The 16,749-nt window shown below is 37.0% G+C and overlaps 1 protein-coding gene across 4 annotated transcripts in view; it reads left to right on the top strand.

The window, feature by feature from the left end:
- Positions 1-16,217, top strand: part of XPOT (exportin for tRNA) — a 148,566-nt gene extending 132,349 nt beyond the window's left edge. For all 4 annotated transcript variants that reach the window (XM_057557664.1, XM_057557663.1, XM_007179742.2 and 1 more), the window contains 9 exons: positions 95-333; positions 1,251-1,536; positions 2,466-2,655; positions 5,289-5,405; positions 5,582-5,697; positions 6,778-6,825; positions 10,156-10,227; positions 13,127-13,183; positions 15,608-16,217. In XM_057557664.1, coding sequence (XP_057413647.1) covers positions 95-333; positions 1,251-1,536; positions 2,466-2,655; positions 5,289-5,405; positions 5,582-5,697; positions 6,778-6,825; positions 10,156-10,227; positions 13,127-13,183; positions 15,608-15,634 — 1,152 coding nt within the window. In that variant the 3' untranslated portion in view covers positions 15,635-16,217. The remainder of the gene's footprint in view (positions 1-94; positions 334-1,250; positions 1,537-2,465; positions 2,656-5,288; positions 5,406-5,581; positions 5,698-6,777; positions 6,826-10,155; positions 10,228-13,126; positions 13,184-15,607) is intronic.
- The last annotated feature ends 532 nt before the right edge of the window (positions 16,218-16,749 follow it).

The raw sequence follows: 16,749 nt of genomic DNA, 5'->3' as shown, positions 1-16,749 counted from the left end.
TAGATTAAATCTCCTGTCCCTCTTGTACTTATTCTCATTTAAATGAGAGGAACTGAACAAAGAAAAACTTCAATAAGACTAAATTTCATTTTAGGAGAATGGTTACCAGTCTTTGTTGAGCAGCGATGATCAATTATTTATTTATGAGACAGCTGGAGTGCTGATTGTTAATAGTGAGTACCCAGCAGAACGGAAGCAGGCATTAATGAGGAATCTGTTGACTCCACTCATGGAGAAGTTTAAAATTCTGTTAGAAAAATTGATGCTGGCGCAGGATGAAGAAAGGCAGGCATCTCTTGCAGACTGTCTCAACCACGCTGTTGGATTTGCCAGGTGAGTGATTGCATTTAAATTTGTGAAGTGATTTTCTCAACATACACAGAATCAGTTGCTTGGATTTTTCTAGAATTGGGCATGCATATCTATGTTTCCAAAACTAGTTTGTCCAGAGAATTGTCTAAATTGTTTCTTTTCTAAATTCATTGAATTAGATTTAACTGAAGAAGGGATTAGGTCACGTAAGGTTCTGCATTTCTGACTTGACAGTTATCTAAATCCTTAACTCCTCTGATTTCTTTGTTATAAATTGATTACGTATTTAAGGAGATTAGTCTAAGTGTTTATATACCAATGACATCAGGGGATCAGTTTTGGAACCTTAAAGAGAAGGTGCTGAGGCTTCTTTTTAGTTGTTACATTGTGTCCTGAAGACCACCCAAGCTGCCCTTTCTTTCTCTGTTTATTGGCAAATAATAACAGCATGAAAGTTATAGTGATTGCTAATTAGAAGCTACATAGAGAAATTGCTCTGCAGAAGACTTTAGTGCAAAAGCTTATGTTAAAGATGTTGTATAAATAACTTGATTCTAAGATTGTTTTAAATATAAATTGGTAGTTTACAGATTGTGTAGTATAGCCTATTCATAATAAATAGATTTTTTTTCTCTTTTCTGCATACGTTGTCAGCAGGATTTTAGTAAAACATTTAGGTGGACTCACATTTGAGAGATTGTATTAATTACATTTCATTCATTTAATTTTAACTTGAGCTCTTTCTGGAACGGTAACTGGAAGCAATAGTTTACAAATAATCATATCAGCTAAAGAAAGACGTAGCTGTGACATGGAAAATAAAGAAATGGCTTCTTTGTTTTGTCAGTTTTGTAATTTGTTGTGTGTTGTTTTTGACTACTCCATAAAACATTTGAAGAATAAACTTAAAACTAGTTACCTGATAATTGTTTATATAGTCGAACCAGCAAAGCTTTCAGCAACAAGCAGACTGTGAAACAGTGTGGCTGTTCCGAAGTTTATCTGGACTGTTTACAGACATTCTTGCCAGCCCTCAGTTGTCCCTTACAAAAGGATATTCTCAGAAGTGGGGTTCGCACGTTCCTTCATCGCATGATTATTTGCCTGGAGGAAGAAGTCCTTCCGTTCATTCCATCTGCTTCAGAACACATGCTCAAAGATTGTGAAGCAAAAGACCTCCAGGAATTCATTCCTCTTATCAACCAGATTACAGCCAAATTTAAGGTACCACAAACCTTCAGAGCTCAGAGAATTTCCTGACTTTAAGATCTGCTGACTTCAAGATTAGATGTATTTATCTTTAGGTATATTTTAGCATTTGACCCTTGCTTTTTTTTTTTTAAGTATGCGTTTCTTGGGGGCATGGATCATAGGTATTTTTATCGTCCCCAAAGTCTACGACACTGCCTGACACATAGGAAATGCTTAAAAGATGTTTTAATAAGAACAGACCTTTTCTGTTCTATGCAGCAGAAGAAAAATATTAGTCTGGTATTTTAGAAAAGCAAATAAAACAGCATTGAATAATAAATGCCTAAAGAATAAATTTTAAGCCCTGTAATTTGGGTGCCCAAGTAGTTTAAAAATAATTCAGTGTCAGTAACCTAAGCATAAGTTGGCTAATAAAAATTACTAACACTTACATAGTGTTTTCTGTGTTCAAAATCTGTTCAGAGCATTTTCTTATACATTGATTTGATCTTTGTTACAACCCTAGAAGTTAAGTATTGTTGTTTTAAGGATGAAGAGACTGAGACACAGAAGTTAAGCAATTTGCTCAAGGGCATGTAAAGCCTGAGAGCTCAGTCATATAAATTCATTTATAATTTAGCAGTAGAATTCATTTATTGAGAATTTAAATTTGAAAATATTCCATGGCAATATTTGATTGTGAAATATGTCTGACTCCATGTTATTTGAACCTGAATCTTGAACTGTAGGAAATGGGTTGAACTTAACGATCTTGAGGCTTTCAATACTGTTATGCTCTATAGATTTTTGTCTTAACATTGATATTTGCTAACCAAATTATGTAAATATGTGTCCTAACTAGAATCTCTAGAAAAAGGCTTTATGTAAAACATGTTTTGTCTAAGTTTCATATTAATAATTTTCTTATTTCTGAAATAGTAATAGTTGTTTCATCTCTTCAGATACAGGTATCCCCATTTTTACAACAAATGTTTATGCCTCTTCTTCATGCAATTTTTGAAGTTTTGCTCCGACCAGCAGAAGAAAATGACCAGTCTGCTGCTTTAGAGAAGCAGATGTTGCGCAGGAGTTACTTTGCTTTCCTGCAAACAGTCACAGGCAGTGGAATGAGCGAAGTCATAGCAAATCAAGGTGGGGATGCGTGCAGTGCCTAAATCGTCTAAGTACTTGTCACAGTTGTATATCTATATGAGCAAGAGCTAGGTGGAGTAAACACTAAACTTTTGAAGTAGTTATATGTTGGCCCCAAAGATGACAGTTCATTACCATCAGGGTGGGAATCATTTTCACATAGAGGACCTTAAAATTAACTTGTATTCAGTTCCCATTTTCCTAAAGCAGTATTCCTTTTTTTTTTTTTTAAGTTGATTTACAATGTTGTATTAGTTTCAGGTATACAGCGAAGTGATTCAGTTATACACGTATATACATATCCTTTTTCAGATTCTTTTCCGTTACAGGTTATTACAGCATATTGAATACAGTTCCCTGTGTTATAAGTAAATCCTTGTTGTTTATCTGTTTTATATATAGTAGTATGTGTTAATCTCATACTCCTAATTTATCCCTACCTTCCCCTTTGTAACCATAAGTTTGTTTTCTGTGTCTGTGAGTCTGTTTCTGTTTTATACATAAGTTCATTTGTGTCAAGTTTTAGATTCCACATATAAGTGATATCATACAATATTTGTCTTTCTCTGTTTGACTTACTTCACTTAGTATGATAATTTCTAGGTCCATGTTGCTGCAAATTGAAATATTTCATTCTTTTTTATGGCTGAGTAATATTCCATTGTATATATACCGCACGTCTTCTTTATCCATTCATTTGTTGATGGACATTTAGGTTGCTTCCATGTTTCGGCTGTTGTAAATAGTGCTGCTGTGAACATTGGTGTGCATGTATCTTTTCTAATTAGAGTTTTCATGTTTTCCGGGTATATACCCAGGAGTGGGATTGCTGGATCATATGGTAACTCCACTTTTAGTTTTTTTAAGGAACCTCCAGTTTTTTAAGGAACTGTTCTCCGTAGCGGGTGCACCAATTTACATTGCCAGCAACAGTGTAGGAGGGTTCCCTTTTCTCTGCACCCTCTCCAGCATTTATTATTGGATACTTTTTGATGAGGGCCATTCTGACCAGTGTGAGGTGATACCTCATCGTAGTTTTGATTTGCATTTCTCTAATAATTAGCAATGTTGAGCATCTTTTAATGTGCATGTTGGCCATCTGTTTGTCTTTGGAGAAATGTCTATTTAGGTTTTCTGCCCGTTTTTTGACAGGGTTGGCTTTTTTTTGTTGTTATTGAGCAGTATGAGCTATTTGTATATTTTGGAAATTAAGCCCTTGTCGGTCTCATCATTTGCAAATATTTTCTTCCAGTCCATAGGTTGTCTTTTCATTTCATTTATGGTTTCCTTTGCGGTGCAAAAGCTTATAAGTTTGACTAGGTCCCATTTGTTTATTTTCGCTTTTCTTTCTTTTGCCTTGGGAGACTGATCTAAGAAAATATTGCTATGATTTACTTACTTGTTTGTTCATTTATTTAAATAAAGTGCTTTTTTTTTTTTGGCTGCTTCCTTGCTGTGCACGGGCTTTCTCTAGTTGTGGTGAGTGGGGGCTACTCTTCGTTGCAGTACACGAGCTTCTCATTGCAGTGGTTTCTCTTGCAGAGCACAGGCTCTAGGCGCACGGGCTTCAGTAGTTGCAGCATGCATGCCCTAGAGCGCATGGGCTCAGTAGTTGCAGCGCACAGGCTCTAGGGCACACAGGCTTCAGTAGTTGTGGCCCGCTGGCTCAGTAGTTGTGGCTCACGGGCTCTAGAGCGCAGGCTCAGTAGTTGTGCACAGGCTTAGTTGCTTTGCGGCATGTGGGATCTTCCTGGACTAGGAATTGAACCCATGTCCCCTGCATCGGCCGGCGGTTTCTTAACCACTATGCCACCAGGGAAGTCCCCCAGCTCTTGGTTTTATTGACTTTTTCTGTTTTTTTTTTAATCTCTGTTTAGTTCCTCTCTGATCTTTATTTCCTTCCTCTGTTGACTTCAGATTTTGTGTGTTCTTTTTCTAATTCTTTTACATGGTAGGTTAAGTTGTTTTTTGAGGAAGCCCTGAATCTCTATAAACTTCCCTCCTATGACTGCTTTTGCTGCATTCTGTAGATTTCGTATGGTTGTGTTTTCATTAGCATTTGTTTTGGTATTTTTTGATTTCCTCTTTTTTTTTTAGTAGCATGTTGTTTAGTCTGCATGTAGTCGGGGGTTTTTTTGTTTTTCTTCTGTGGTTGATTTCTAGTTTCATGCCGTTGTGGTCAGAAAAGATGTTTGAAATAATTTCTATCCTCTTAAATTTGTTGAGGCTTGTTTTGTGTTCTAGTATGTGGTCTATCCTAGAGAAATGTTCCATGCGTGCCTAAAGCTGTATTAATTGGTTCCTTCATAGTATAAATAGTGTGGTAGCTACTTGCCAGAATTGACCTGACAATTAAATCTTACTGGCCACTTTGCTGTTTTGAAATTTAAAATAAATGAGACTATATAGATCAACATAGAATATTTTGCTATATGGAAATCCAGAGGGCAAGATAATAAGGGAATAGTAATTTTTCAATGTTTTATGCTTAAAATTTAGGAGCCAAGTTAATAAAAACTGAGGATCTTAGCAACTCTATAATTGTTTTTGTCATGTTACTATATATGAAGTGAGAGCTTCAGGTTGCCTTTCTAGTTCTTTATGAGATTGAACTCTTTTTTTTTTCTCTTCAGGTGCAGAGAATGTAGAACGAGTGTTGGTAACTGTTATTCAAGGAGCAGTCGAATATCCAGATCCAATTGCCCAGAAAACGTGTTTTATCATCCTTTCCAAGTTGGTAGAACTCTGGGGTAAGATGATTTAGAGAAAAAAAAAAAACTTCATTCCCCAACCTGTTTCCTGAGACAAGAGAGATGAAATGGGATCCTAGCCCTAACATAGACAGGAGCTGGGAGTTGATTTTCACCAGTGATAAATTAAATGACTTTCTTTTTATACAAGATGAAAATCTGAATTCTCTTGACAGGAGGTAAAGACGGACCAGTGGGATTTGCTGATTTTGTTTATAAGCACATTGTCCCTGCATGTTTCCTAGCACCTTTAAAACAAACCTTTGACCTGGCAGATGCACAAACAGTATTGGTAAGCACCTAGGAGTCTGTGTTTACTTTGTGTAAATCTCATGTGTTCTAACTCACAATTTCTTTTTTAATGCCAGGTTGATTATATTACATTTCAAGGCCTTTTTAAAACAAAAAAAATTTCAAATCAGAATTCATTTTTTAAAAAATGATACCTTTTGGACCTTTTGATTCTTAACTAAATCTTGATGTTAAAGTTGAACGTATAAAATCCAACTCCTCCAACTTTAACAGCCAAGACTCTTTTTCTAGGACCATGAAAGGGTACATGATGCAAACATTTTTTAAAGCTTGATTGAGTTATTAGTTTCCTGCCTCTACTTTCATTCTAAAACTTGGCTTAATGTTTTTTTTCCTAATTATTAAGAGTAACTTTCTCTTCCTCATTTGATAGTTTCCCCAAATCTCATCTTCAGAATGCTTAATGTCAAGCAGTTGCCCTTTACTCACTTACCCAGGACCTAGTAAAAGCTAGATTTCTTAATTATCATGTACTGCGTTAAGACAGCATTTTTGTATTTTTCTATTTTTAAAATTTTCTATCTAACCCATTTGTTCCATCTGCCTGCCTGTTACCTTTCCTTTCTCCATCCCTTTTTTTTTTTTCGTAAATTTATTTATTTTATTTTTTTAATGTATTTTTGGCTGCATTGGGTCTTTGTTGCTGCACACAGGCTTTCTCTAGTTGAGGCGAGCAGGGACTACTCTTTGTTGCAGTGCATGGGCTTCTCATTGTGGTGGCTTCTCTTGTTGCAGAGCACGGGCTCTAGGTGTGCAGGCTTCAGTAGCTGTGGCACACTGGCTCTGTAGTCGCAGCTTGCGGGCTCTAGAGTGCAGGCTCAGTAGTTGTGGCACACGGGCTTAGTTGCTCCATGGCGTGTGGGATCTTCCTGGACCAGGGATTGAACCCATGTCCCCTACATTGGCAGGTGGATTCTTAACCACTGAGCCACCCGGGAAATCATTCCATCCCTTCTTTGGAGGTAAATGTTAATGAGCAGTGGCCAGGGAAATAAAAAGAAAAGTTGGAACAGTAACCAAGAATTGACTATATTAAAATTCTTAAACTTGTTTCTCACAGGCTTTATCTGAGTGTGCAGTGACACTGAAAACAATTCATCTCAAACGGGTAAGCTTTGTACTCCCTGCCCCTTCGTTTTCAGCTCACATGCTTATTTGTTATAGTTTTTTTTTTAAATTTATTTATTTATTTATTTATTTTGGTGGGCTTCTCATTGCGGTGGCTTCTCTTGTTGTGGAGCACGGGCTCTAGGCGCACGGGCTTCAGTAGTTGTGGCTCACGGGCTTTGTTGTTCTGCAGCATGTGGGATCTTCCTGGACCCGGTCTCAAACCTGTGTCCCCTGCATTGGCAGGCAGATTCTTAACCACTGCGCCACCAGAGTAGTCCCTTATTTGTTGTCATTTTGAGTATGTCTTGTTCTTGAAAGCTATATCTTTTATAAAAGTTAACTTCAGTTCTGACTTTTTTGGATGTGAGGGGTGGGTCGAATGAAAATAGTAGTATCTTTTATTGTATTTCATGTTTGGGGTAACAGGAAGGTTAAAATGTATGTTTCTTTGGTTTGACAAAGAGTGAGAAAAATTTTAAGCAGAATTTCACGATCTAGATTTCACTACCTCGTGGTTCTTCACAGATTTGTCCAACTTCTTAGTATTACAGATTGGTTAGAACACTTTACTACTTCAGAATGTTGTAGTGTCCTTGTCAGTTTAACCATTTGTATAAATTATAAGTGATTCTGGGCTGAATCTATCTGGTGTGTTGTTTGCTTTATACAGTATTTTAAATAATAATGAGTTGATTGCCAATATTTGAAAATCAGGTCGCTTTTTTATTTTATTTTTTTAAACAAAAATTTCTGTCTCCAACTTCACAAAGCTAGGATGCCAACACAGGACTAGCATTCCCACATAGTTGCAGTCATCTAATGAGTCTTCCCTCAGTTGCCTAAAATAAAAGCATGACGTCTTGTTCAGAGTCTCCGTATAGGCCCCACTTTGTTTGAACTTGAATTTTTGATTCCAAAAGAGATTTGAAGGGTTTTCAATCAGGCATTTTCTCTATGTGCTAGGGTGAGGGGTATGTGTTCTGGGGCTGCAGAAGACCTGTATAAAGATGAGTAAAAAGTCCCCCAATATTTGTGGAGCTTAGAATCAGGGGAGACCAGTACCTAAAAACTCAATTGGATGGGTTAAGTAAGTACTTTAACAGAGGTATGTTAAACTAATACATTTGTATTAAATGTAACATGGTGGAACTAAAGATGAATGAGCAGCTTTGCCTATGAGGGCAGTCTAAGACAGCCATTGAAAAGAGGGGGTATTTTTCTGTTTTTCTGATAGACCTTGAAAAAAATGTACATTCATTGGGCTGACCAGGAGGAGCTGGCACTCTGGGCAAAGTTAAGCGGTGGGTGTATGAAGACAGATCAGATGTCACATGGTAGACTTGGTAGAAAATAGTGTTATTCCGTTCAGCTAAAGCATGGAGGTAGAATAGCTAAAAACCAAAATGGAACTAGGTGTTTGTTACATGTGAAAGGCTGGTAAGTCAGTAGTCAGTGGGGTTGTAATTTAGGAGAGCTAAGTGGAAAAAATGTTCACAGGGCACTTTGAAATACGGGTCTAGAGCAGTTAGAACTAAATACTGATTTTGGAGTCCTCAGGTTGTAGTTTGCTAAGATGAAGTAGTAGGAATGAATGAGACTTTCTAAGACCAGGATAGAAAGAACTTTGGCTAAAGCAAGAGTCAAGAGAAAGCTAGAAGTAGAACCAAAGGAATGAAAGTTAAGGGAAGAGAGTCATGAAAGAGACTAGTTGACATTGTTGGATGCTAGAGAGTCAAGGAGGATGAGGACTAACAAACAGTAAGAATGATGTTTACAATTCAGAAGTATTTATCTTGTCCTTAGAGCTGTTATGTAGACACACAGAGAATTGAATCAAATGGAACATTATATTAGAAAACCTTTTGCTTCATTGTTCTGTTTTCTCATTTATCTACCTGACTGACTTCCTCTTGAGGTCTAAGTTTACTTTTCCTCATTAAAAAAAAAAGCAAAAGTATACTCCATTTTTAAGTGATAACAGTGGGGTTATATGCAATGATGAGCAGTGAATGGGCAGTAAGTATAGGGAGAGTAGACTAAAGAAAAAGGTGAGAGGGAGAGTAGAAGGGGTGTGAGAAACTTTCATAAACAGTGCAGTGTTACCTCCTCTCAGAAACAAGCTTCCTTTGAAGGGTCATTAAATTGTGGCCTAGATTGATTGGATTAGAGGGCCAGGAGTCAAGGTCGATGAGGAAACAAAAAGAAATCCTTTGATTCGGGAGCAGTATTATTAACAGGAAATCCACATATTAATGCCGGGGGAAGTTCATTGAGGAGAGTTGGATTGATTTCATTTTGATAACTGTTACTTTCAGCTGGACTAGATTGGAGTCATTAACATATTAAAGCCTTTAAGTCAGATTCAAGTTTGAAAGTGAAATTAGCTGGGTTTTTTGTTTTTCTTTACCTTTTTTTTTTTTTAAGTATTGGATTTATTGCATTTGGTCGAGGCCACTGTCTCAGAAACAAATTGCTATAGGAAGACCGTTTTCAAATTTTATCCTAAGTTCCTTTGTAGCTGTTGAGAAGGTGTAGGGGTTAGCGGTTAGTTTGTGGACTTCTCCCTTCCCTCTACCAAGTTTACCCTTGAAAACCCAGAAAACTATTAGAGTTTTAGCATCTAGCAGTACCAGCAGTTGGCAATGAAGAGCAATGGTTTTAGAAGTCAGGTGACCTGCTTTTTACTTAGTACAGACTTAATTAACAGCAAATTGGCCAAATCACCCTATCTTTCTGGGTATTGGTTTCCTCACCTGGCTACTAAATTCCTGTTTCCTAGTTTATTGAACTGGAAGGGGGAGGAGGGTGTACTTTTATTGCCGTTATCTCCCGACATAGCATTTTGTTCTTTCTTGCTTGTATTTTAGTTTCTAAAGATGTTCATTATCCTGGCACTACCCACAGGCTTCCCCTTGTGCACCCATAGACACCCTGTAGTCCACCCAATGGTAGATTGAACCAGAAGCCCCTCTCTTTGCTTTCTCCTTTCAGTGCGTGGAACCAGGCTTTGGCGTTGTGACTTCCTGCATTTAGAAGAGTATTTGTTTAATCTTTAGCACTGCATAACACTAAGTAATGTTAACGTGTCCTCAGTGCTAAGTGCTGTTCTAACAGCTTTATGTTTCTTAACTCATCCAAGCCTCACAATAACTCCATTTTTCAGGTGTGGAAACTGAGGCTCAGAGAGGTTAAATAAGTGGGCAAGTTACTAGAAATTTGCCAGAGCCAGGATTCAAACCAAAGCAATCTGGCTTCCGAGTCTGTGTTCTTAATCACAATACCATTTTGTGTTTAAAGTATACATATGTTGTTCCAATTTAATTTTCAGGGCCCAGAATGTGTTCAGTATCTTCAACAAGAATACCTGCCTTCCTTGCAAGTAGCTCCAGAGATAATTCAGGTAAGATCTGTCCTAGTGGATTTTCCTCTTAATTAAAGAAATAGAGCTATGTAATTCAATCTAAATTTTGTTTCAAGGAAGCCAAACTACATCCACCTTGATTTACTATGTATAGGATAGCGAAAGTCCAAATGTCAGGGGGCCTATGAAATTGAATGGGAAAAAACTGTTTTTATTTTCACTACCTTTAACAGAAATTTAATTTCCTACCATTGTGTAGGGGACAAATCACAGTAGTATTTGCATTGCCTGTGATGTTGTCACCCATAGAAATCACAGGTATTTTTATATTGCATTAGTTGTTCCACAGATCTCAAAATATTATTTATATTCATCAACTTTTTGAAATTATGAGTTATTAGAATATGCCACTAGACCTTGTTATCTAAATCAGTAAGTCGTATTCTTCTACCACATGTCACAAATACATTTGATAACCATAATTCATTGTAATTAGCTTCCTTTGTAACCCCGTGTGTCACAAGTGTGTTTTTTAAAACATTCTGCAAGAAGTCCAGCAGGCTCCCCCAGACTGCCAGAGGGGGCTGTGGCACACGAACCTCTGCTCTGAAAGTTTGTGCCAGGTAGTTCATTTTACACAGGCCAAGCTCACCAGTGCTTAATTTGTGAATCTGAAACCGTATTTTGAGGTAAGTGCCTGGAAAGCTATCTTGCATTTTTGCACTCTTTCAGAGTGATTTATATGATGGCATTCGATTGTTTTCTGGATGCATAGTTATCCAGACCTGTTGTCCAATAGCATGTAATTCTAATGAGGTAGAAACAGATCTCACATAAGAGTAATCATAAAACTCATTTTTAGTGAATTTATGATCTCTTATTTTATGACATATCTTTAACTTGATATTAATTTTCTCAGTTATCATTTGTTACACAAGTAAATTAGTATTTTATGAAAACAATACATTATTAATTACTCGTATGATCTTAGTGCACCTCAAAAATAGAAATATACCGTTCAATTTTGAATAATATCAGTAGTTTCCCAGATTGCTAAATGAAGCAAAATTATTTTTTCTTTATTTCTTTTTTTATTTTTATTGGAGTTTAGTTGACTACAGTGTTGTGTTTAGTTTCAGATGTACAACAAAGTGAATCAGTTATACATAGACGTATATCCACTCTTTTTTAGATTCTTTTCCCATATAGGCTATTATAAAGTATTGAGTAGAGTTCCCTGTGCTATACAGTAGGTTCTTATGAGTTATCTATTTTATATATAGTAGTGTGTATATGTCAGTCCCAATCTCCCAATTTATCCCTCCCACACACACACACATTTCCCCTTTGGTAACCATAAGTTTGTTTTTAGAGTCTGTTTCTGTTTTGTAAATAAGTTCATTTGTACCCTCTTTTTAGACTCCACATATAAGCAATATCATAAGATATTTGTCTTTCTGTGTATTATATTTCTATCTAATAATTTGCTTATAAAAGATAATGATTACCCGTTTTCCCTTTTTCATATGCCTTCTGACAGCACTTTTTGCACAATCCTAATTATTTATTTATTTATTTATTTATTTATTTGGCTGTGCCAGGTCTTAGTTGTGGCATGCAGGATCTTTTAGCTGCCACCTGTGGGATCTTTGGTTGCGGCATGCAGACTCTTAGTTGCAGCATGTGGAATCTAGTTCCCTGACCAGGGATCGAACCCAGGCCCCCCTGCATTAGGAGCAGGGAGTCTTAGCCACTGGACCACCAGGGAAGTCCCTGCACAATTCTGTTGAAGAGAATTTTCTCTTTTTCTGTTAGTCTGGCTCCGCTCAGTTACCCTCTTACTAGATGAAAACAGCCATAGCCATGTGGTTTTTGTCCCACTCACCCTTCTGAGGCAAGAGTCAATCTTGCCCAGGAGGCCATGTTCTCAAAAGTGAAAGCAGCCTGACAAGTATTACGTTTGAAAATGTCATATAACCTTTTTGGTAAGGAACTGTTCAGGTTAATTAATTGTTAAATTATAATATGAATCCTAGAGATTTGAAGCAGCCTAAATGCTCACTGATGGGTGAATGGATGAGTAAAATGTGGTATATACATACAATGGAATATGATTCAGCCTTTTAAAAAAAAAAAAAAAGGAAATTCTGTCATATGCTACAACATGGATGAACCTTGAGGATGTTATGCTAAATGAAATAAGCCAGTCACAAAAAGAGATGCTGCATGATTCCACCCACAATGAAGTATCTAAAGTGGTCAAACTCTTAGAAACAGAAAGCAGAATGGTGGTGGCCAGGGGATGGGGGCTGGAAAAAGGGGAAAAGGGGGAGTTGTTCAATGGGTATAGAGTTTCAGTTTTGCAAGATGAAAAAATTCTAGAGATCTGTTGCATGACAGTTGCCTATAGTTAACACTGCTGTACTATACACATAAAAATGGTTAAGATGGGGCTTCCCTGGTGGCGCAGTGGTTGAGAATCTGCCTGCTAATGCAGGGGACACGGGTTCGAGCCCTGGTCTGGGAAGATCCCACATGCCACGGAGCAGCTGGGCCCGTGAGCCACAATTGCTGAGCCTGCGCGTCTGGAGCCTGTGCCCCGCGACGGGAGGGGCCGCGATAGAGAAAGGCCCGCGCACCGCGATGAAGAGCGGTCCCCGCACCGCGATGAAGAGTGGCCCCCGCTTGCCGCAACTGGAGAAAGCCCTCGCACGAACCGAAGACCCAACACAGCCAAAAATAAATAAATAAATAAATAAATAAATAAATAAATAAATAAATAAGAAAATCCTTAAAAAAAAAAAAAAAAAAAAATGGTTAAGATGGTCGATTTTATTTTTTTAATCATAATTTAAAAAGAACACTGTGGTTTTGAATTATGATGAATTTAATACAGATAGCTCATTCTTTTCTCTCTCCTCCCCTCCTGGCCCCCCAGGAGTTTTGCCAAGCACTTCAGCAGCCTGATGCTAAAGTTTTTAAAAACTACTTAAAGGTAGGTATTTGGAAAAACTTATATATCTTCATACAATTAGGTGATGTTTCAGAGCCAAGAGAGAATACATATTACAGGATACTGTGTCATACTGTAGTTTGACCAACAGTTACATATTTGGGGATCTCTTTGCTCTAAAACCTGCTTCTAAGAATCCATGGTTAATAGATGTTACACTGCAGTTTTCTGTGAAGCCCCTTTCAACTGAGCTCCTACAAAAGATTATAGAAAGTTAGATAAGCAAACTGAATGTGTATGTGCCTGAGCATGTTGGTATGAAAATTTAAGTTTCCTTTAAGTTTTGTGGTAATTAAATAGGAACTAGAGGATTGGGAGAACAAGTAATGTTTATGAACAACTGCCCATATTGAGTTGAAAGGAAGGAGCTAAAAATAAAGAAACAAGTATGAGTTACTTGGTTTTACTCTATCTTGAAACTTTTGAATTGCAAAATGGACAAAAAGTAGAATCCTCAGATTTGGCCATTAAGGCTCTTTTTACATTCATAAAATCACCAAATTAAAACAAACCAACCAGTCAACCTCCAAGTTGGCAAGAAGTACCAAATATGTATTTGGTATTCATTTTTACAGTTAAATCCATGAAACAGGTATCTTGCTTTCACCCAGGTAGTCAGTCATTCAGTACTCCACGACTGCTTTTTATGTAACACATACTATGCTAACTGCTGCAAATACCAATATGAGTGACGTTCCTTGCCCTCAAGGAGCTCATGGTCTGGAAATAAAGTTACAGTGTGACAGGATGAGGAACTATTCTTTATTTTTACTTATTATCTTCATTCAGCAAATTTGAGGGTAAAGCACTGTGTTAAATTTCTTAGTGGCAGGTAACTTAATGGCTCCCTCGTTCTTTTGCCCAAGGCATTCAAGTCAAGGGGCTTTGCTGATAAATAAATGTGCTATCCTTTGACTTTGGTGCTAACATCTTCCCTTGCAAGTTTTTCCCCTAGTAGTAGTTTGTCAGCGTAAACTGACAAAAGAGTTTGTGAGAAGATAGAGTTACTCTCTGTCATTGAGAACCCTCCCCTCTCCCATTTCCCCATAAAAGCAAAGTGCCTATGGAGGTAACCTCTGTTAAGTAACAGATCAATCACACTGGATTAAAGGACTAAAACAATTGTAACTCTCTATTAGAGATATCTGTTATAGCAGATCTGGGTACATTGTAGCAGGCCTGTGCCCCAAACATATTCATCCAAACAGCATTTATAAAGTCTCCCTCCCCAGCCCAGCTTCTCTTCAGTGATAGCGTTATTATTCTAGTTGGAAAAAATGAACTTCCTTCTTTTGTGCCTACTCTGTTCCTATCTGATTGATCCTTAGATCTTGCTGATTGTTTCCTCCTTGCTCTCTAACTTCCTTTCTGTCTCTACTGCTGCCACTCTGGTGTAGGCTTCTTATCTCACTCTGATTTCCCTTCCATTGTTCTATCCAAGCTGATCTGTTTGAAAACATTGAACAGTCCTCTGAAATTCCTCCCTCTTCCTCATAATCTTCATAACTTATTGACTAAAAAGTACATATTTCTTAGTTTGGCATTTAGGTGTTTTTTTTTCAGATTCTGATCTCAGACTACCTTTCCGGTTTCTCTTGCAGGAACAGTCTTTACTATTCTTGCTGTTCTTCAACAATTCTGCCTTATTAGCATGCTTCTCCTTTATGAATTCTACCCATTCTTCTAGGCTTATCTCAAGCATGGCCTCTTTGTAGGGCTATTTTTTGCTCGTATATTGATGATTCTTTTCTCTCCACTTAGTCAATAGACAGTTAGTAATTGTTAAGTGAATGTCTGATCTACTAGGTGTTAGGGATATAATGACGAATGTGGTCCTTATCCATAATGAGCTTACTGCCTACCATTTATTCGTTAGAGTACTCACTTAATATGTACCCAACTATGGAAGGTAGTAATACTGAGCCAGTGCCTAGCACAACCTCTAGCCTACTCATTCATAGTCTCAAATGTTGAATTGGAAGTATTTTTTCATAATCAAATAAATAAATAGTTAAGAGATAACAACTGCTGTCTTTAGCTTTGACTTGTTTGTTTCTTCCTCAAAATTTAATTTCCTAGCATTAGCTTTGACAGTAGTGCCAATCAGCAAAAAGGTGTCAAGAGCATGTTTTCCTCTGACTGCTTGAATCTCACAGCATTGGAGGTAATACCATATTTTCACTAGTAAATGGCAACATAAGTTATCTCTAGACCTTATCAAGTTGTCCAGAAGAGAAAGTTCTTGACTTGTATTATGTGTGGGTTTATGGAGTATATGAAATGTTTTACATAATCTATTGTATTTTACAAAAGAGTGACTAGCACCCAGTAACCTGGAGCCATTCTTCAGGTAAAGGTGATAATCTTCTGACATCAGTACTAATCGTACAAATACTTTATTTACAGGTGTTTTTCCAGAGAGCAAAGCCCTAAGGACTGGATCTCCCTGTGCCTACTTCATGATCAGGAATTCCAATTAATAATCTATAAAGAAACAGTTTTTGTGTGCCATTCACACTGGTCTTTTTAACACTGCTTTGAGCTTATTGCAGTATATGCATTGGGATTTTTCTGTAAAATGGGTGTAATTTTCCCTAAATTACTGGTATGTTGCAACTAGAGAAGTTGCTTGCATGCCAATTCAAATCGTTCTATATAAAAATGCTGTTATAGGATACAGCAGAGTTATCCTAGTACCTTTTTTTTAACTTGAAAATTTAAGTCCTTTATAAAGACCATAGCAGGAAAACAGTGTACTTTTTTTTAATTGCTGAATATAAAATGTTTGAAAATTTTAATTTTCTCTTATGTGTTCAGACTCATGAAGTATGGGGGAAATACAACAAATCAAAACTAATTTTTTGTAGATAGCCATTACATTTCTTTAAACTGTTTCAATGCCAGTGTGTATTCTACAAAAGAGAATGGTTTCATAAATTAACTGATTGAAGAGTAGGTGCTGGTGTTATACATTTTTTATAAAAAAAGAAAAGGAAATAAATTTTACGTAGTGAAATCTACTGAGTCTTTTTTGGAATTAGTATAAATACTGGAGTCTTATTTTCTCATCTCTCCCTGATTTCCCATTTAAAGGATTGCACATATAAGTGTATGGATGATTTATTTAATTATGCTCCTAAAAGATTACATGTGACTTAGTTCTATTAAATAATTTAGAATCTTCGTTTTAAATGAACTAGAAAAAGCCTGTCAGTGTGTCGATAGAATTAAAAATCTAATATTTTCCGTCTTACTAGATTTACTTAGGGCACAATATACCTATGCGTTTATGATGCTTGTAAGTAGTAGCTGCCCGTTTAGTTCCCCTGCCTTCCCCCATTTTCATTCATGACTATGCAAGAAACCAAGAAGACAAATAATATCAGTAGTCGTATTGAAAAATTAAGAAACGATGGACAAAACTGAGCAGTGCAGTTACTATAGTCATCATTTAAGTTTAAATTTTAAAAGCCCAAGTAAGGTTTTAGGGTGGTTGAGGGGTTTTTTTTAACCTTTGGCCCATGTGGTCCCTAGAGGTTTCATGGATG

Source organism: Balaenoptera acutorostrata, chromosome 11 (genome assembly GCF_949987535.1).
Source record: "Balaenoptera acutorostrata chromosome 11, mBalAcu1.1, whole genome shotgun sequence".
Classification (NCBI taxonomy): Eukaryota; Metazoa; Chordata; class Mammalia; order Artiodactyla; family Balaenopteridae; genus Balaenoptera; species Balaenoptera acutorostrata.
Note: the sequence above shows the minus strand (reverse complement) of the source record. Positions and strands in the feature narration are given on the sequence as shown.